Source organism: Conger conger, chromosome 18, assembly GCF_963514075.1.
Source record: "Conger conger chromosome 18, fConCon1.1, whole genome shotgun sequence".
In the NCBI taxonomy this organism is placed as follows: domain Eukaryota; kingdom Metazoa; phylum Chordata; class Actinopteri; order Anguilliformes; family Congridae; genus Conger; species Conger conger.
Window position 1 is genome coordinate 18,727,278 of NC_083777.1, and position 19,991 is coordinate 18,747,268.

Consider the following 19,991-nt stretch of genomic DNA (forward strand, 5'->3'; position numbering starts at 1 on the left):
GAGTAATTGGGGGGGTCACTGTACCCTGGTAAATGGGTAATGAGGGGGGCCACAGTACCATGGTAGATGAGGCGGTTGACTGCCAGCACCACCAGTCTCTGCAGTCGCTGGATGAGCTCTGATTCGCTGGCGCGGGCGCGGTTCTCCTCGCTCATCCTGAGCTGCATCATCTGCGTCAGATCATCCCCCGCCATCGAGCGCACACGCGTCAGCAGGGAGTCCGACTGCACCATCGAGAGCCGACGGCGGCCTGCACTCACACACACAGGCATAAACACACACACACACACACACAACCAGACACACATACATCCATTTAATCACATTTAATCTCTTGCATATAACAGATTCCATGCGTCAGAATTCTAGCACTGGAGGATATACTGTACATACACTGTACATTTCTTCCACTAAAGTTCTACATTCTGACATTTTCATCATACAGGTTAACAGGCATATTTCAAGGGTCACACATGAGTCACTTTTTAATGTGTTCAGAGGGAGGTCTGCATCCAGCATGTCAGTAGATCAACACAGCAAGGTCCATAGGTCATTTCTAACCCTACACATTCAATCCTGTGTACACAGGTACACAGATTCACAATGAACCATGTTTGCAGAAGAGCTAGGGAAATACTGAGCACATTATTAACATAACACTATATAATGATGAACAGGCCATTCCAGCGACGTTTGCCTTTTCCTACCAGTAAAGTGTACCTAATGCTTAGTTTACCTAAAAGCTAGATAGTATCTTGGACCTTATCAAACCTGGTCTTTCTGCCACCACTACGTGACTTGGCAAGCTACTCCACACAGTGACCACTCTCTGCTTGAAAAAATACTTTGTAATGCCTGTGCTGAATTTATCCTAATTTTCATACATGCACACTTTTTCTGTTAACAGAAGTCAGCCTGTAGTGTATTTCACTTTGTTAATAAGCTTGATGAGATTAAGCATCTTAAGTCTTTCTTCATAACTTTCATCCTTTACAGCATATTTGGAATCAATTTGGTTGCCCTTCATTGAACCTTTTCCCTCACATCTATATCTTTCTTGTAGTACAGACGAAAGTTATTATTAGTTCATGAGATGGTGATAAATTCCCTGCAATGGAACAGAAGCGCATTCCCCATGTGAGGATGGTCTGTTCCATGGGGGAGTGCTCAGGTACTGCACCTGCATCAGCGGGAAGCAGGAAAGAGGTGGTCCCTGTGGGAGAGGGAAGGGGGCAGTCCTGGGACAGGAAACTGAAGGGGGATGGGAGTGGAATCTGTCCGTATGAACAATAGTGCTGCCGTGGTATTCGTGGGAAAAGGGAGTCTTTGGTGGCCATAGAACCTTGGACCAGGGCCGAAGGGAGGGTAAAGATGGATATGACAGACACAAGATGGGGGGGGGGGGGTAGAAGGACAGAAAGACAGGTAAGAGTTTGAGCCTTCCCAAGACCACCGTCAGGTGCTCAGATTCCTTGGCTCACTAAAATGGTAAATGGTCTACATTTACAAAACGCCTTCATCCAAAACGCTGTACAATTAATGTGTCTCATTCACCCATTGACACACGCACACACAGACACACACTCACCAATGGCAACTGCCATACAAGGCACCAACCAGCTCACCAGGAGCAATTGGGGGTTAGGTGTCTTGCTCACTTCGACAAACTCAGGGCGGGATTGAACCAGCAATTTCTCCACTCATTATGTCACATTCATGTGGACTACTGAATATTCTCTGGTGCTCAGCAGAAAATGACCCAATACCACATTATACAAGAAATGCAAACTTTTCTCACCTGATGGATCCCAGAGAAAAATCCTGCTGGTATGGTACTGTATGTGCACTTTAACCTCTTTGGATCCCCATGGTGCCTCACCTGCTATGCTCCTGCGTTTCTGCTGAAGAGACCGGCGTGGAGAGGGAGGCGGGTCTTCAGAACTGCTCTCATTTGGAGCATCCTTATTGGCTGTGGTCCGGATGAACTCGATGGCCGACTGCAGGACTTTGAACTGCAGGACCACGGCCATCTCTGTGGGAGCCCGGGACGGACAAACGGACAGAAGGACAGACTCAGCTACTGCACTGAAGCAAAGGGGCTTTCACTGCATCACTCAGTGTGAGTGTGGGGGTGTATGTGTGTATGTATGGGTGAGAGAGTACTGTGGTGCAGACGGACAGCCCCCACCCTCACCCCGTGTGCGCTGGACACTGCTGCTGTGCAGGTGGCCCAGCAGGGTGATCAGGTCCTCCATGATGCGGAAGTACTGGGACCCCGAGGAGCTGCAGGAGTGGACGGTCACAGCCACCAACAGCTGCTGGATGTCACACAGCAGGAGCCTGTATTCATTGAGAGCCATTCTGCAGAGAGGAGAGCCATGTTTGTCACAAAAACACACACACACGCACACACACATACACAGAGCACATCAGTGACATCCCTGCTTGTTTCACATTTATGTATACGTCATTGTCATTATTATAAAATTCATCATTATGATATGATTGAATGATATTGGCTGAATTGTTCACTGTGAGGCTGATGACGTGAGGTGAACTGATGCCCCCCCCCCCCCCCATTCTCAAGGCTGTTGAGGATGGCCAGCGTGTTGAGCAGCACATGCTGCAGGCCATGTTCTGTGATTGGTTTAAAGGCTCAACGCAGTGTGTTGTGATTGGTTTAAAGCTCACCCGTTCTCCAAGCCATTGAGGGTGGCCAGCCTGTTGAGCAGCACGTGCAGCAGGCTGTGCTCTGTGATTGGTTTAAAAGCTCAGCGCTAGTTGTTGTGATTGGTTTAAAGGGTCAGCACAGTGTGTTGTGATTGGTGTAAAGCTCACCCGTCCTCCAGGCCGTTGAGGGTGGCCAGCGTGTTGAGCAGCACATACAGCAGGCCATGGTCCAGCAGGATGTCCCCCAGTTTGGGGCAGGCATTGAGCAGCTGTCGCAGGACGCTCAGGGCGCTGTGGAGCAACGTGCTCTCATACAGGGAGTTCTCTATCAGCCCCAGCAGCGGGATGATGCAGCGCTTCCTGAACGGGTCTGTGCTGTCTGTGTCCTCTAGATCCAGCCTGCACGTGCACACACAAACACACACACACACACACACGCATGTGCACACACACACACATATACAAACACACACACATCCACCACACACATGCACAAACACACACACGCACACACACACACACGCATGTGCACACAAATACAGGTGTATGAACACACACACAGACACACACGCTTGTGCTCACACACACACGTACAGATACATAAACACACACACAGACACACAAATGCAGACACACACACACATACAAACACACACACATGCACCACACACACACACACAAACACGTGCGTACACACAAATACACGCACACACACAGGCATGTAAGCACGTCACACACAAATAAATAAACATGGTCAGTAGAGTAAAGGAACTCATTGGCTTGGTCATGTGACAGTGTGTTACCCCGCCCCTCACTCACTCGTCCTCCAGTCCTACGGGGCGACCAAACAGCATCTCCAGGCAGAACTCCAGAAGCTCTTGGGAGCCCTGCTGCTGGTACAGCTGATTGGCCAGCAGGGAGAAGCCCTGCCCCTTCACAAACTTCTCCTTCTGCTCCTTAGTGGCCCGAATGAAGTAAGCATCAAGCAACTGGAGACGGACAGGAGAGAAAAACCGGCGATAAGAGCCTGACAGAGGAGAGGAGTAGAGTGGAGAGGAGAGGAGGGAAGGAGATGAAAGGGGGATGAGTGGAGAGGAGCAGAGAGGAGAGGAGTAGAGAGGAGAGGGGGTGAGAGAAGAGGAGTAGAGTGGAGATGAAAAGGGGATGAGAGGAGAAGAGTAGAGTGGAGAGGAGAGGGGGATGAGAGGAGAGGACTAGAGTGGATAGGAGAGGAGGGAAGGAGAGGAGAGTAGTAGAGTGGAGAGGAGTAGAGAGGAGAGGGGGTGAGAGGAGAGGAGTAAAGAGGAGAGGAGAGTAGTAGAGTGGAGAGGAGTAGAGAGGAGAGGGGGTGAGAGGAGAGGAGTAAAGAGGAGAGGAGAGTAGTAGAGTGGAGAGGAGTAGAGAGGAGAGGGGGTGAGAGGAGAGGAGTAAAGAGGAGAGGAGAGAGGGTGAGTGGAGAGGAGTAGAGAGGAGAGGGGGTGAGTGGAGAGGAGTAAAGAGGAGAGGAGAGGGGGTGATGCTGGGGAGGCACCTTCATGACGCTCAGCTGGATGAGAGGTGATGAGTGGTTGATCAGGACCATGAGCGCTTGGGGCTGGATGAGCTTGTCCATGACCTGGTCCAGCATGCGGTCTGGCAGCAGCAGCAGGGTTCCCTTCAGGAGCTCATATAGCCCACAGCACATGAGCACCAGGCAGTCCTCCACAGCAGACCTGCACAGCACCGCACACCAAGTATCAGCCAACATACTCAGCTATACCGTGGGAGAAGGAGAAAACTCCTTAAAGGAACAAACTCGATTTCTTATATTAATGATAATCAAATGTTTGTAACTTTTTTTTTTTCATGCTTCATATTGGCCAACATCTTTTTTTTCTTCAATCTTAAATAATGTGATAGTAAACTTCCATGCAAACTTCAGACACGGAAAAACATATCTCCACGGATATCTATTTGGTGCTGATAAGGCAGTCAATCAGCAGCATGCAACACAGCTGTGCCTTTACCAAATGAGCCATCCAGCACCTCCGACTTGTAGACTGAAACACTTGTTAAGACAGACCGTTCTGGCATTGAACCTCCAGAGGGGGCCGTACCTGTCAGTGGAGCCGGCCCTGCTGTAGGCCTGGTAGCCGGGCCTGTAGGCGTAGCTCTCCCAGGTCATGGGCAGCATCCCGCTGTCAGCCATGCTGCAGTTGTGGGTGGGGAACGCCAGGCTGTCCCTGCGCGTAATTGGCTGGGCGCCGTTGTGGGCGGGGAAAGCCAGGCTGCACCTGCGTGTGATTGGCGGGGCACTGTTGTGGGCGGGGAAGACCAGGCTGCTCCTGCGGGTGATTGGCAGGGTGCCGTTGTGGGTGGGGAAAGCCAGGCCCAGGCTGGTGAAGGCGCTGTTCCTCCTCTGGGGAGAGTGGAGACGCTGCAGGCTGTCAGGCCTGCACGGTACCTCCACACTGGCTGAATCAAAGCGTTCAGCCACATCTCCCTCCTCCGGCTCCTCCTCCACACTGACGGGGGACGCGTCCCTCACGCCCCCGGCTCTCCGCAGGTCACACACGGTGCTGCCTGAGTCACTGCTGCTCAGAAGCGCCTCACCGCCCTCCCTCCTCACCGTCTCCGTGCTGCTCTGGTGAGATCCTGAGGGGCCCCCGTCACCCTCCCCATGAGACAGCGATGGGGAGGAGGGGGGCGATGGAGCGTCACTGGAGGGGGGCAGAGGCTGATCCTCACCGTCCTGTTCTGGAGAGGGTGGTGGAACTGGATCTATTCCGCAAAGGGAGGAAAATGGGGTAGTTTTACTACAATCACACACACATGCAGAAACACACAGAACACACACATACTGGGGGTTGAGGGTTTTGCACAGCTGTACCTTGGGGCTGTGCTGCAGTGAAGCTGATGGGTGAGGAGGAGAGGACAGAACTGCTGGAGGACTGCTCCCCCCTGCTCAACTGTCTCAGAGAGACTATGGACTGCACCTTCTCCTTGTGCAGGTTACCATCTGTGGCACAGAACACACACGGTTACTATTGCATTCAGAGCACACTGCCCTCAGCACACACGGAAACGGAAACAAACACACACACACACACACACACACACTTTACTACTGCCCTCAGCACACATGCAAAAACACACACACAAATGCATAGTTTTTTATGGCATTCAGAGCTCACTGCTCTCAGCACACACACAAACACACACACACACTTTACTACGGTCCTCAGAACACACGCAAACACACACACACCGTTGACGACTGCATTCAGAGCACCCTGCCCTCAGCAACATATGCACACACACAGACACACATACACTCACACACACACACACACACACACACACACACACACACACACACACGAACACAGCAGCCCTCAGCAGACACACACAGACAGAATCACACACACGCACCAATGTGCAGGTAGAAGTAGAAGCTGGTGGGGGTGTGGCACACGTGGGTCTTTGTGGGTGGGTGCACAGCCAACAGGAAGTTGTAGATGAGCCGGAGCAGGTCCAGGTCTGGAGGGGAGCCCAGCACTTCCTGAATGATCTTAGTGAAGGACAGACAGACCTCCTGGGAAATGGGGGTCAGCTGCTCCTGCAGGAAGTGAACAGGGACCAAACTGGTATGAGACAGGACCACCCTGTCCTACCCTAAATACTGTCTCTCCATTCACTGACAGATCTGCCAGCTGAGCACTATCTGTAAAATGTATCATGACACATGCACGCTATAAATGTTGATACAGTATTTAGCTAGTGCGGAAGTATACATGTAGCACAGTAGGGTATGCACACAATTTTCCAGGGGATAGTTGTGATTGATGTAGACAGCCAGGCACATACTATACTAACTGTACTATTAATCCTGAAGGTTCTTCATATAAGTGAAATGGGAGGGAAGTGTAACATACCTGCAGCACTTGGCAGGTGAGCAGGAAGCAGTGGACCACCTGGGCCTTGAGTAGCTGCTGGATGTTGAAAGACTGCTGGGGGTGGTGCACCCTGATGAGGATCTCTAGAGCTGCCAGCAGGGTCTCCCATACCCCATCCTAAGGGAAATATAGGCCCATCATGCACTGTACACTGCATTTATCACACACTCCACACTGCATGTTTCACTCAGAATGATTGACATGACAGATGGGACTGAGCCTTTCACATATGAGGCAGCTGATAGGTGGGAATGGGCAGGGGGGCGGAGACACAGGCGGGTAGGCGTACCTTAGCCCGGGACCAGATCTTCCAGTCCAGCAGCACAACAGACAGCAGTCTCAGGTCCTGCACCACCGCTGTGGACTCAGTGTTCAGACAGAAGTGCCCATCCTCGCTGACAGTGAGGATCTCCTGACTGCAGCAGCCATCCAGCACAGCCTGGGTGCAGATCCGAGGGCAAAGCGTGTAAAGGTTAAAGGTCAAAACATTCTTATCTCTTTCCTGCTTAATGCAACACTTCACAGGATACAACTACATTTAACAGGTCGCACCCATATTTCACATGCAGCAGCCAAACAATATATGTCTATGTCTGTGACCCATTTCCCCATTTCTTTTACTTCTGCTAATTATTTTAAAAGAATGCAACCTTCTTTAAAAAGCTTCTAATACTCTCATAAATATATAGCAAGACCAATGTTTACATTCACAACAGAAAACAGAAACAACCAACAGGAGAAGAGAGGGTAGATCTGCAAACCTTAAGTATATGGTATCCCACAATGCACTTGGTGTTGATGAGAACCTGGTGGATCATGGAGTAACCATGGCAGCTGTCCATCTCCTGGACTCGGTGCTGATTTTGTTTGACCAGAGACAGCAGGATCTGCAAGACCAGAGCCTGGGTCTGCTCACTGTCACTCAGCTCCACAACCTTCAGAGGTCAGAGGGAGGGAAAAGCAGAGAGTGTCTAAGAGAGAGAGAGAGTAGAGAGTAGCCTTGTACAGTTATGAGTCTTAGTATATTGTTCGTGTCAGGGGGATGTGCCCTGGTGACATTTTAAATAAGAAACTGGGCTAAACAACCCCAAAACCTTTTTCAGTCAGTAGTGAATGTGAGGAGAGAGTGCTAGGGGAGCGTGTTGTACCCTGGCAAAGAGGAATATGAAGGTGCCTGCGCCCCCGATGGTGTGCAGAACGCTCTGCAGCCCCTGGGACTCGCTGGGCCTCAGGGTGCGGAGGGCCTGGGGCTCCAGCACATTGCTCTGCGCCATCTTAGTGCTCAAAGTCCGCTGAGTCACTGCCATCTTGGGCTGTCCCTTCAGCCCTGCGAGTGGCTCGTAGATAGAGTACTGACTGGGGCAGCTTGGGATGTACACTACCGCCAAACCCTCCTGAAAAACACATACAAGTACAGGTAAACAGATGTGCACACCTACACGCACATTTGCACAGATACACACAGATGCATACACATGCACTCACAAACATGATTACAGACTCAAAAAGGAAGAAAAGTCACAATAACCTAAATGCCTTTTAGTGATTGCCTCATTCATTACTAATCAGTAATGCATGTATTTATTTGAGGCAGGATCATTTCTAACAAGAAAATGAGTTATGTCCCTAATAGACAGTAGGCACACAAAGTAACATAAATAAATCATGAATGCACCCAATTTTTACTGTGTATTCAATAATGTCAATAATTCTGGCCCAGACTCACAATGAGTGATGCAGTGTCGGGTCCCCCTGCCCTGCTCCTGGATACCATGTCCCAGTCCTGCAGGCCCTCCTGGGTCATGTACCTGGACACCTTTGGGCTGGGGGTGCCATACTTGCAGGGTATGACGGAGGTACAGTCCGGCCCACAAGCGTACAGGTAAAAGGCTTCCTCTAGACTCACCCTAGAGCCTAATCCACATAGACACATCAGAGAAAGCTACACAGGGCTACATGTGACATTTTACCCCTCTCCCATCCAAGTGTGCAGAATGTTCAAGGTGAGATTAGTGACTGAAGTTCTTCTGCTAAGACCCTGGTACCCATTAAGCAAAAACAAAAGCAAGGAAAACTAAAATTCAGTTCAGATTAAAGTAGAATACCAAATGCCTATCCTGACACAAGATTAAGTAGTCAGATTGTATTCCAGTCAAGAGTGATACAGAGACGGAGTAGTGTGATCATACATACCGTTGAAGAGCATCACACAGCCCATATCCCAGCATGCTTTCTGTCTGTCCAGCTCATCTGCACAGGGCAGGTAGTGTCCAAGTAGACAGAAGGTCTTTGTGTCTGTGGACAGGCTGGACTTCCTGGGGAGAGTGTAGTCCAGAGACAGCTCACATTTCCTGTGGAGAGAGAAATCCCCCTCTATCTTAAATGCACTTACATACATGTGCACACTTAACTTAAAATTGGATAATTGAAAATCGTTGTGTTCACAAAAGTCAAGGGCTCACAGTCGTTTTAATGAGTGGCTTCAGCTTAAACACAAGACTTGTATGTGTCTTTAATACAGCTTCTCTATTTCAATTTTCAGTGCAGGAGAGTGCAGTGGTAGTGACTATCTTGAGGGGGATGTACCTGACGCCGCACACCCAGAGCACCAGGGTGCTGCTGACGTTCTTCTTGCCTTCAGGCTGCTGGGTGTAGGTGAGGGCAACATGCTGCCACTGGCCTGGAACCAGGAGCCCCTCCCCAGATTCTGCTTGGGCTAGCAGACCTGCTTTCATCTCATCATTAGGGTCAACAGAAATCCTGCTCAAAGAGTAAGAACAGATTAACAACAGACCTACTCAAAGAGTAACAACAGAGTAAAACAAACCCTGCTTCAAGAGTAACAGATTAACATAAAGAGCATGTAACAACAGAGCAAGCCAAACCCTGCTCACATTTAATCTCACCTGAATAAAAAGGTTCCGGTGGACAAGTGGGCCCACAGTTGAAGCATGAGAGCCTTGGAGCCCAGTGAGGCAATGTGAAGAAAGCCCTCCTCCACCAGCGAGTCTCCCGGAAGTGTCCCCCGGCGCCCCACTGAGGGACACTTCTCCTGCTCTGGAAGAAAAAGGCCAGGCTCACCCACACACAACCCAAACCAGCTCAACCTTCCAGTCTGGAGGTCCTTTCATGAATTAACAGTCTTTTGGGCTGAGAGGAGCTTAACTTAAATTGTCAATTTTATGAATAATAGTGTCTGAAGTGAGGTTCTCAATACCTGTGCTGTCCTCCTTGCTGTCCCTGAACTTTGTAGATCTCATAGACTTCCTGTCCAAGTGGGCAGAGATTTCCTGTGCAGTGAATGGAACCCTCATCCAGAGTGACAGGCTGAAGCCATCGGCTATGTGTGGCCAGCAGTTCTGCCCCACCAGAGGTAGGTGGATGGGGGCCACATACCAGGGAGAGGTGAGCTGGTGTGCTGGGCGAGTCTCCCCGCTCCCCTCCCTGCCCCCCAGGGACGGTTTTCCCTTCCACGCTCTGCCACCCCGGCTATGTCTGGGACCTGGGCAGGATGTGTTGGGTAGCAGCGGGAAAGACAGGAAATGTAGAGATTCCATGTCCATGTTGGCCTGGACAATGTGCAGGATCCCCTTCAGAACCACATCCTGCAGCAGGACAAAATATTGTACCCATAATCCCTTTATACCTTTAAGTACACCACACAGTCAGCCAGCACAAAAATCCAACAGCATTGAACACTAAATGCTATACAAACAGCACTAAACACTAAGCAGTTAACAATGGACAGGAAACACACATCACACATGGCCCACAAAGCTGTACTATCATGGCCTACAAGGTGTAATGGTCTCTAGTGACCATTTGTGGTTAAGTGCCTGACTCTGAATTTCTATTGCTGTTGCTGCTTCTACTTGCTTGTCTGAGTTTGTCTTTTTGTGCTTTTTCGCTTGTTTTTGGAGAAATTTGCATTAACTTGTGTATTTAAACTCAAGTCTTTGAGAATACAAGCCTGTCGCCCCTTGAAGTTAAAATGCCATTGCCATTCAGGGACAAGGAGGGAATTTCCCACTTTTTCATCAGTGAAGTGAATATAAATCACGTGAAGTGCTATTGTTTAGCCTTAAGAGGGCGCTACTCACTGTGGGAGTCTCTTTTTCCAGGAACAGCCGGATCAACAGGGCTACTTCTTCTGCTGTGATGTGATCCCTTACCATGGCTACCAGCAGCTCCACCAGCACTACCTGACATGCTGTGCAGATGCAAGAACACAGGTACACGCCCAGGTGAGGTTAGAGATCCTGCAGGCATGCAACTCTACCAACACAAAATGCCCGAAACAGACCAGGAATCACTGCAGTACCCAGAAAGGACATGGTTTTTATGGATGTTTAGGAGAATAAACAAATTCACCTTGAAAGGAAGAGTCAGACTCATTCAGAATGTTCTGGAATCCTCCCAAAATGGTCTCCACAGCCCCCTGTGCAGGCAAAAACAACTTCAGGATGATGGACACATAATGGCATCAGCTTCTCTAACACAGCTGGTAGAACAGAAGGCAGCTTTCCCACTCTTCTATGTCCGTTACCTCAGTTGAACTGAGCAGACTAGCAGTGGAGGATCTAATGGTTTGAGTCAAGAAATAGATAGGTTTGGCAATCAATTACAAAGCAATTAAAAGAGCAAATGTAATGCTGGGCAGAAGAGCAGTAATGTGCTCTCTCCTTGGATTTGGTTAAAATGCAGCAGTGTTATGAATAATGTATGGGTTAGTTTCTATGGCAGACTTTTTTTGTCTGCAAAGCCAGACTGCTGGGCCTAGTATAAAGCTAATCCCTTTTATCTGGGGATTGATCTGGGGCCAATTAAAATGTCTCTGTCTGATCTTCATTCAGCTTCAGGAAATTCTTTCAAATCCCCTCTCTGATGATAGACAAGCAGGCAGTCAGTGCACTAAGATCAGTGGAGTATTTGGATGAGCAGATGGGGGAGGGTACTAACCTGTTGGTACAGGAGCGTAGCATTATGGGGGTTTTTGCGCACCACTCCCAGCAGGCTGTGCAGGACGTGGAGGAGGACCTCCAGGTTTGGGGAAGAAGCAGAAAGAAGCTGTAGCTCCATGGTGCAGATCTCCGGAAACAGCAGCTCCTCCCTGCCGCGACCTTCTGAATTCATCCCAAACACGCTTCTCCATACTTGAGCCAACCTTTTCTCTTCACCTGCTATACCAATCAAAAAGATTATGAGAAACAGTGAGATCAACATGGGAAACTGAGAGACCAATGTGTGAAGCAGTGAGATCAATGTGAGAAAAGTATTTTGCAGCCATGTTGTACCTGGGTGGATGTTATACTCTGGATCGCTCTCACTGTCAGCCTCGTATCCTTCCTCTCCCCCTAGGGTCCTAAATTCTCCTCCCTGTGGCCCCTCTGTCTCCTCTGAGAGATCTCCTGTAGGAGGTACAAACTCCTCCTCCCACAAGGACTTTGCACACACAGACCCAAACACACACACGCATTATGCATACACACACACACACACACACACACACACACACACAAAGTACCAATGTCATTAACTACTGCAGGATCAGGTCAGGACCCAAGGTGACCAAGGTGATAGCCCAAGGTCAAACACCAGAACAGTAATACTCTTACCAGTGCATTCTTCTCCTCTGTGGCCTCACACCTGGAGCTGGAGCACAGGGCCACTCGCAGCAAAGAGTCAAATAGTGGGATTGCCAGGTCAGTATCCACTACACCCAAACCACAGAGCTGGTCTCTCACCCCAGCCAGAACCTTCTCTACTGACTGCAACTGGAGAGAGAGGCAAAACATGTGTTTGTTCGGACCAGTGTGAAACAAATTGTGTTATAGCTTGTAGCAATAAATCAGGCCAGGTATGTCAATGTGGGGGTACATGTGTGCGGGTATGTGTGAGTCTGTGGGAGAGTTGTGGGATAGTGCTGAGCTGTACCTGAGGGGGCAGATGAGGCTCATTCTTATGCTGGGCCATGCTACAGCTGTGCAGACATATGGATATGAGAACCTCCAGCAGCCGCAAGCTATCCAGAGCCCACTCCTCCTCTGGCCCCCGAAGGCCGTCTCTGGCTGGGGCCTCACCTCGCTCTGGGCCGGGGGGATCAGCAGAACCCTGGGCTGTGTCTGGGTGTGCAGGAACGGCTTTCCCCCTGGGCTCCCTCCTCCTGGCTCTGCTGTCCCAGGTCTTAGAGGCCAGAGTCTGGATGACCAGGGTAATAAGGTGGGGGCAGACTTCCAGCCCCCCCAGCCTGTAGAACTGCCTCTGGAAGGTGCTGCTGGACAGGTAAACCGCTCGGCACACAGTCCACACATCGGCCGCACGCCGAACCTGGTCACCTGACGGCAGAGCCAGGCGGTCAGGGGAGAGGCGGGGCAGACAGGCGGCCCGAGGTTCGCTGGCCGTGCTGTCATAGCCGGACGTGTCCTCCGAGTCGTTGGCGGAGTCACGGTCTGAGTCAGAGTCCCTGCTGACGCACAGGAAGGCCATGCGCAGGAAGAGATGGATGGTGCTGAGATGAGTGTCGTCCCCACTGTGCCCCAACCCCATCCCCACCACCTCCCTGCTCTGGTGGCTCTGCCTGTCCCTCAGACCCTCACACAATGTGGAGGGAGACCCCCCCACTCCCTCTGTGGCCCCTGTCTCCGTGGGGACTGGGTCCTGCGGCATGGTGTCACTCTGCTCCTCTGACTCACTCAGGATGAACATCTCAAACACCTTGAGGGCCCAGGGCCGTGTGGCATCCAGGTACACCAGCTCTGTTACCTGGTTCAGTCCATTACAGCTCAGGAACAGGTTCCAAGTCATTCTGCTGGGGTCGACAGGACAAGAACCACAAACACTCTCAGAACATTGCCATGCAAACCACCACCACACTCAGAACATTACCAGGCCAACAACCTATCGAGGTAATTCGCTATTTAATAACATTACATTAGCAATCCTGACCCAGTATTGTGGTACAGAGAATGAGGACAGAGGAGAGGAGATGGCTCCTTTTAGACGGGGCTCACCTGGACTGCAGTAATGCAGGCAGTGTGCGTATGTATACCTGCAGCACCTCTATGTTCAGGCACTGGCTGTGGTAGCTGCAGGCCTGGGCACAGCTGGTGGACACACCCAGCTGCTGGGCATGGTGGACAAGCTCCACGCCCCGCTGTAGCAGGGGGCTGAAGATGTGGCTGTAGAGCTGCCAGCACACCACCGGGTTTCCCCGCAGGACCAGCTGGCGCACGTGAGCCGCCATAAGCAGGCTGAGCTGCTGGTCCTCGCTGAATGCCTGGTCCTGATAGGCTGCCAGAGCCTCCCACTTACACAGGAGGTCCTCAACGCCCCCCGCCCCCTCTCTGGACAGGACACCCTGAGAGCCAGGAGAAGGCGGGGAAGCAGGACCCCCCTTCAGGGCTGCCTCCAGGCCCGGCAACTGGCTGCTGTCCAGAGTACAGATGTTACAGGCCACCTGATTGGCTGCCTGTGTAGTTTGCCCCGCCCCCAGCTGCTCCAGCAGCAGATGGCTGAGGAGGTTAAGCACGCTGGCCCGCGGGCTTCCCGGGCTGCGGAGGCCCAGGAGGTGCAGGAGGGGGCCCACAACGGAGCTGGGGTCCATGCAGCAGCAGATCCCCACAGCCTGCAGCCCAGCCTCCATCTGCAGGGAGGGGGTGCTGTTGGCCGGCAGTAGCCGGAGGAGGTGCAGGCACTGCTGGGAGACGGCTGCCAGACAGCAGCAGCGCTCAGGGTAGGGTGCCTCCTCACCCAGCATGTCCTCCTGGAAGGGGTTTTGGTGAGCGGTCTGTGTTAAGGAGGAGGCAGGTGGGCCTGAGAGGTCATGGTGGTGATGCAGGAACTGGGAGTACTGGCAGCGGCCGTGGTGTTGCCGGGCACACACGGATTGGTGCTGCTGCTCAGACTTGGTCTTCTTGATGGCGGTGACAATGTTCAGCGTGGCGGCGATGATCTCGCGTGAGCGTATGGCTGCCTCCTCGCTCACAGAAGACTCCCGGATGGCAGGCTGCTCCAGCTGCAGCACGGCGCACTCCAGCAGCCTCAGGCCACGGTGCTGCAGGAACTCCTGCAGCAGCTCCACCGCCTGGCTGAAGAAGAAGGGGTTTGGGGCAGAGGCCTGCAGGGAGCCCAGCAATACCTGCAGAACCCCAGCCAGGAGATCTGGCATCAGCAGCGCCTGGTGGCGGGTCCGGGAGAAAGAAAAATCATCCCGTACCTCCTGCAGGGTCTTTTTGGGGCGTGGGGCGAAGGGGTTGGCCTGCCGCTCCAGGCAGCTGCGGATCTTCAGGGTGGCCTGCAGCAAGCCGGTCAGGTTCCTGCGGAGGTGTTGGGGCAGCTCCTCCCCCTGGTACACGCCCAAGGACATCAGGTGCAGGATTGAGCGCAGCAGCATCCTCTGCACCAGGGCGACCGGCTCCTCCGTCCAGCCCTGAGCCAGGTCCTCCGCCCCGCCGCTCCCCGGTCCACAGCAGTCCCCAAACTCCACCAGCATTTGGGTGAGGGTGGGCACCACGCTGATGGCCAGCCCGGGGTTGTGGTTGAGGCTCATGTCAAACTTGCAGACCTTTTCCAGCAAGGAGAGCAGGACGTGGCAGAGGTCCAGGGGTGACTGCTCCATGCCATTAAAGATGGACAGAGCAGCGGGCTCTATGAGCAGCTCGCTGTCAGGCCTCTGCTGGAGGTCCAGGCGCTCTGGAGCGCTCATGGTTTCTATGTCGGGAGGCGGTGCGTTTGGGGCTTTCGTACGGCAGGCCTGGGAGCTGACTGGCAGGGTCGATCGACAGGATCGGTGACGTTTACCCTCAAAGCTGACGGGCTTATCTGCAGGGGTGTCAGAATCGGAACTGCTCAGCTGGGACAGGCGTATATTCCTCAACACACGACGTTGGGAGGTCCTGAGCTGGCACTGTGACCTTCTAGCTTCTTGTGCTTCTGGGACAGCCTTCTCCTTCCCTGGTCTCAGCAGGAACACCTTCCCCTCAGGCCAGAGAAACACTTTGGGTAGTGAAGACAGCGTGTATTCTGAAGAGATGAAACAAAATTAAAACTCATTAGTGTCTCAGAAAGCCTCATTAGCATTTCAGAAAGTCTCATTAGTGTTTCAAAAAGTCTCATTAGTACCTCAGAAAGTATCATAGTGTCTCAGAAAGTCTCGTTAGTATCTCAGAAAGTCTCATAAGTGTTTCATAAATCTCTTCAGTACTTCAGAAAGTCTCATTACAGTCTCAAAAGTAGACCATAATGAGTACAGCCCATTTCGTAAAGGTAGCTTTACACAATTTAGCACCAGTATGTGGAATTAAAGAGCATATAGTACATGAATAATAAGTGATATTCCATGATGGGACCACTTTCACTGTTGAGATAAATTATCTTACCTGACCATGCTGGAGAAATACAAGTCACATCACTAACTGTTCTACAGGAGCCTCTACCCTTCAGGGGCCAGCTCTTCAACTGCTTCTCTATGCAATTATGTATACTGAACTATAAAGTTCACTTTCACCAGCTTGGCCAGGGAAACATGCAATAAATATACAACTCTGTCAATCTCTAGCTTTGGGTTCCAATTCAATCGCACTTAACATTTTTATTAAATGTTTTAATTTTAAACCAACAATGAGTCAATATTTGATGTTATTACATAAAAACCCTCAACTGAAGGTGCGCTCTACTGGGTCACAGCCTAAATATAGGACCCAATAAGGCAGAAATGTGTGAGGGGCTTGTTAGAAAGAATTAACACGCGCCTGCCACAGGCCTGTGTCACCTCGGGGTCAACTGCCTTTGGCCACAGCGGAGACCATCACCATCATCTTGTCTGCAGTATGTTTGAATAGCAAACATCCAAATACATATTATTAGTATTGTTTTGGTTGTTCTTGGTGTTAATAAATAAATAAATAATAATGAGAAAAGCAAACAATATGCATGTAATTTTCCATTCAGCAGGGATTTTGGTGTTTTTTTCCCCAAAGAAATAATAATACTCAGATATGGAACCAAGCCATTGTGTTAATCTGCTGTATAAAGGAACATAAATGGTAATGTATTTACACATAGCGCGATATAGCAGAAGTTCAAAACTTAACAGATAGCACTTACGGTATTTACGACAAAATGTAATTCAGAGCGACTTCCATTCATGACAAGTTATGACAGAGGCAGTTGCATGCTGTGCAGTAAACACTGATTCTGCCAGTGGAATATTTCTTACTTCATCCTCACCACAGCATGTTTGAGTCAGCCATCATGTGCCAGGGTCTGAACTGGGAGACCTGGGTCTGGGAAGAGCTACAGCTTCCACTGGATACAGAGAAGACTAGGCTGCGTTCTACACCCAGGTACATTTCTCAAGGGAATAATGCTGTGTGGTTCTTCACAATTAAGAAAAAGTATAAATGTAAAAACAAATGGCAAATATTTGGAGAAGTCTACAATCCAAGAGATTAATTCAACAGACAAACCTGTACAGATTTCCTCAGCCATCGATAACCACAATCTTCACACTGTGAGTCTATAGCTGGACAGTATGAATGTAAGCAGATTCAGGAAAGCTCTGTGGGTTAGTCAAAACAATGAATGAGGGATTGACACATTCCCACCCTCATAAATTTGTGGTTAGTGTGGTTATTTTTAAGTATTTGTAGAATACCACAAGAAGACCACAGGAAAGAAAGTAGACTGGGTGACAGCACAGCTGGAGAAGGTCATGTGACAGCAGCAGGTATGGGGAAACACACTGCAGGGGCAGATGCCCCATCCCCTGGCACAGAGCCCAGGGAGAAGGGCTCCTCTTGTCCTCTCTGGATGAGTGTCGCGCCGGGACTCACCTGGTTGGTTCTGTAAAGGTATCCTCCACACCAGAGGCAGCAGGGACAGCAGCAACTTCAACAGCTCCTCCTGGCCCAACAGCTCCTGTAGAATACCACCAACATGCTATCACCAGCTCTCTCCTTTCCACTCTCTCTCTCCCTCTCTGTTTTTCTCTCTCTCCCTCCCCAGAGCAGCTGCACCCCCACCCCTGTGACAGGCAGGGTGTAGGGGGTGGGGCTGAGGGTGGTAAACAAGACAGAGAGAGTTCATTAGAGGGAGCAGTGGGGTCTGAGTCCCGTATGTGATACCTGCGTGTCGGCACGCCCCTAAATACCACCCTCTCCCTGTCTGTGTGTGTGTGTGTGTGTGTGTGTGTGTTTTAGAAGCATACTTGTTCCTGTATTAGCTGGACGTGCTACATTCATGAGTGTGCGACAGGTGTGGTTTATGGCTAGTGGATATCTCAACCTGGTCCATGACATGATCCATGGTGTTGAGTAGCAGGAAACCCCGCCCTCTGAGCAGGTACTCGCTTAGCTTCAACATGCAACCCTCCTCCTGATCCTCCTCCGCCGCTGCGCTGCACATCTGGTGCACATCAGTCAGGAAGTCCCGCACCAGTGCATTAATACGGCCACTCATATCTGAGCTGAGAGAGAGGGGGAGGAGCCAGGATGTTAATGTGTCACTCATATGGTAAATGGTAAATGGCAGGCATTTATATAGCGCCTTTATCCAAAGCGCTGTACAATTGATACTTATCCATTCACCCATTCATACACACACTCACACACCGACGGCAATTGGCTGCTATGCAAGGCCCCGACCGGCTCGTCAGGAGCATTTGGCGGTTAGGTGTCTTGCTCAGGGACACTTCGACACAGCCCGGGCGGGGGATCAAACCGGCAACCCTCCGACTGCCAGATGACTGCTCTTACTGCCTGAGCCATGTCGCCCTCATATCTGAGCTGAGAGAGAGGGGGAGGAGTCTGGGTGTTAATGCGTCACTCATATCTGAGCTGAGAGAGAGGGGGAGGAGTCTGGGTGTTCATGCGTCACTCATATCTGAGCTGAGAGAGAGGGGGAGGAGTCAGGGTGTTAATGTGCTGCTCATATCTGAGCTGAGAGAGAGGGGGAGGAGTCAGGGTGTTAATGTGCTGCTCATATCTGAGCTGAGAGAGAGGAGGAGGAGTCAGGGTGTTAATGCGCCACTCATATCTGAGCTGAGAGAGAGGGGGAGGAGTCTGGGTGTTAATGCGTCACTCATATCTGAGCTGAGAGAGAGGGGGAGGAGTCAGGATGTTAATGCGCCGCTCATATCTGAGCTGAGAGAGAGGAGGAGGAGTCAGGGTGTTAATGCACCACTCATATCTGAGCTGAGAGAGAGGGGGAGGAGTCAGGGTGTTACTTCTGCTACTCATACATATCTGAGCTGATACAGAGGGGGAGGAGCCAGAGTGTTAACCACTCATATCTGAGTCAGGGTGTAACCCCTGGGGGTCAGTGACTAACTGATGCCATACATACAATCTTCACATACATTTCTTGCATTAGCTCGCCATTCCATATTATTGGAGAAGGGACTACCTGAAGTTTTGGTTGTGATATCCAGACACAGAGGTAATGCTACAGTCCTATCCTTACTTCAAAATGTATTGAAATACAGTAATTTGGTTTTGTTCACTTCTGTGCTCTAGCTATGACAGACAATTTTAAAGGCAGGGTGGGGAAATAACCTTCTCCTGGTGACAATCCTGTTTGGAATTTCTCAAGCTAGAAGCATGTCTTTTCATCTCTCCCTGCCTCCCCTTTCCCTCCCTCTGCAATAGCCTCTGTGCTACATTAAAGTCCAAAGTGCTTTAGTGTCAATACCCTGGAACTTTACAATTTACTCTCCCCAGATCAGCCAAGTGCTCTCACACAGCACCCTCCTGTGGCCATTACCTCAACATCAAATGAATTAGAAACGGTATAGAAATCCAAAATTATTCTAATCTCTTGGTCAAAAAAGTTAACAATACCAGAGAGGACCGAGGTGCCCTTGGCTTTGCAAAGCACCAACGTTCTGAACTCATTACCTCAGAGTGACTCAACATCAAGCAGAATTTTCCAGAACAAACAAAGCAAACTGAGCAGAGACTGAACACTACCAACCCTCTCTCCTCTGCTAAACTGCATAATGCAGATATTTTAATATTTCCATTATTGAATCTATTTTAGTACCTTTAATTGCTATTGTAATGCAAGTTACCGAAAACCCTCCCATGTCATGTTTGAGAAGCACAAACTAACTAGAATTCACTCACCAGAAATTCTGCCTGATGCAAAATGAAAAATTAAACCAGCATGTTGCTACAACTCACGATGGGTTAAATGATCACAGTCTGTTTTCCATTACGCAATAACCTAATTACTGTATGCTTTAAAAGTAACAATAGGAGACTTGTTATACATTTTGTATATACATATACCAAATCAGGTTTACCAGTGAAAAAACATTGCCTTCATTGTTGAGTGCCATTCCAGATACGATTAAGAATATGCTGTTATTTGCATATTTCATCCAGACAT

At 50.3% G+C, this 19,991-nt stretch overlaps 1 protein-coding gene across 7 annotated transcripts in view; it reads right to left on the reverse strand.

Moving 5' to 3' along the window:
* The window catches only part of LOC133118130 (lysosomal-trafficking regulator-like), a 35,019-nt gene that overhangs the window by 11,966 nt on the left and 3,062 nt on the right, over window positions 1–19,991 (reverse strand). For 4 of the 7 annotated variants that reach the window (XR_009706369.1, XR_009706368.1, XM_061227901.1 and 1 more), the window contains exons 3-30: window positions 17,889–18,069; window positions 17,438–17,522; window positions 13,616–15,626; window positions 12,540–13,410; window positions 12,221–12,379; window positions 11,900–12,047; window positions 11,565–11,785; window positions 10,977–11,043; window positions 10,706–10,815; window positions 9,823–10,210; window positions 9,512–9,662; window positions 9,192–9,365; window positions 8,799–8,956; window positions 8,332–8,519; window positions 7,754–7,999; window positions 7,367–7,540; window positions 6,895–7,044; window positions 6,585–6,722; window positions 6,082–6,268; window positions 5,540–5,668; window positions 4,767–5,430; window positions 4,202–4,382; window positions 3,490–3,659; window positions 2,839–3,069; window positions 2,195–2,361; window positions 1,880–2,032; window positions 1,181–1,342; window positions 59–250 (exon numbers count right to left, since the gene is read on the reverse strand). Coding sequence is in view for 5 of the 7 variants with exons in the window: in XM_061227901.1 (XP_061083885.1) it covers window positions 59–250; window positions 1,181–1,342; window positions 1,880–2,032; window positions 2,195–2,361; window positions 2,839–3,069; window positions 3,490–3,659; window positions 4,202–4,382; window positions 4,767–5,430; window positions 5,540–5,668; window positions 6,082–6,268; window positions 6,585–6,722; window positions 6,895–7,044; window positions 7,367–7,540; window positions 7,754–7,999; window positions 8,332–8,519; window positions 8,799–8,956; window positions 9,192–9,365; window positions 9,512–9,662; window positions 9,823–10,210; window positions 10,706–10,815; window positions 10,977–11,043; window positions 11,565–11,785; window positions 11,900–12,047; window positions 12,221–12,379; window positions 12,540–13,410; window positions 13,616–15,626; window positions 17,438–17,522; window positions 17,889–18,062 (7,849 nt within the window). In the remaining 2 variants the exon portion in view is untranslated. Of the gene's footprint in view, window positions 1–58; window positions 251–1,180; window positions 1,343–1,879; window positions 2,033–2,194; window positions 2,362–2,838; window positions 3,070–3,489; window positions 3,660–4,201; window positions 4,383–4,766; window positions 5,431–5,539; window positions 5,669–6,081; window positions 6,269–6,584; window positions 6,723–6,894; window positions 7,045–7,366; window positions 7,541–7,753; window positions 8,000–8,331; window positions 8,520–8,798; window positions 8,957–9,191; window positions 9,366–9,511; window positions 9,663–9,822; window positions 10,211–10,705; window positions 10,816–10,976; window positions 11,044–11,564; window positions 11,786–11,899; window positions 12,048–12,220; window positions 12,380–12,539; window positions 13,414–13,615; window positions 15,627–17,323; window positions 17,370–17,437; window positions 17,523–17,888; window positions 18,070–19,991 lie in introns of those variants that run through there. The other 3 variants (XM_061227905.1, XM_061227902.1, XM_061227904.1) reach the window with 3 other exon arrangements.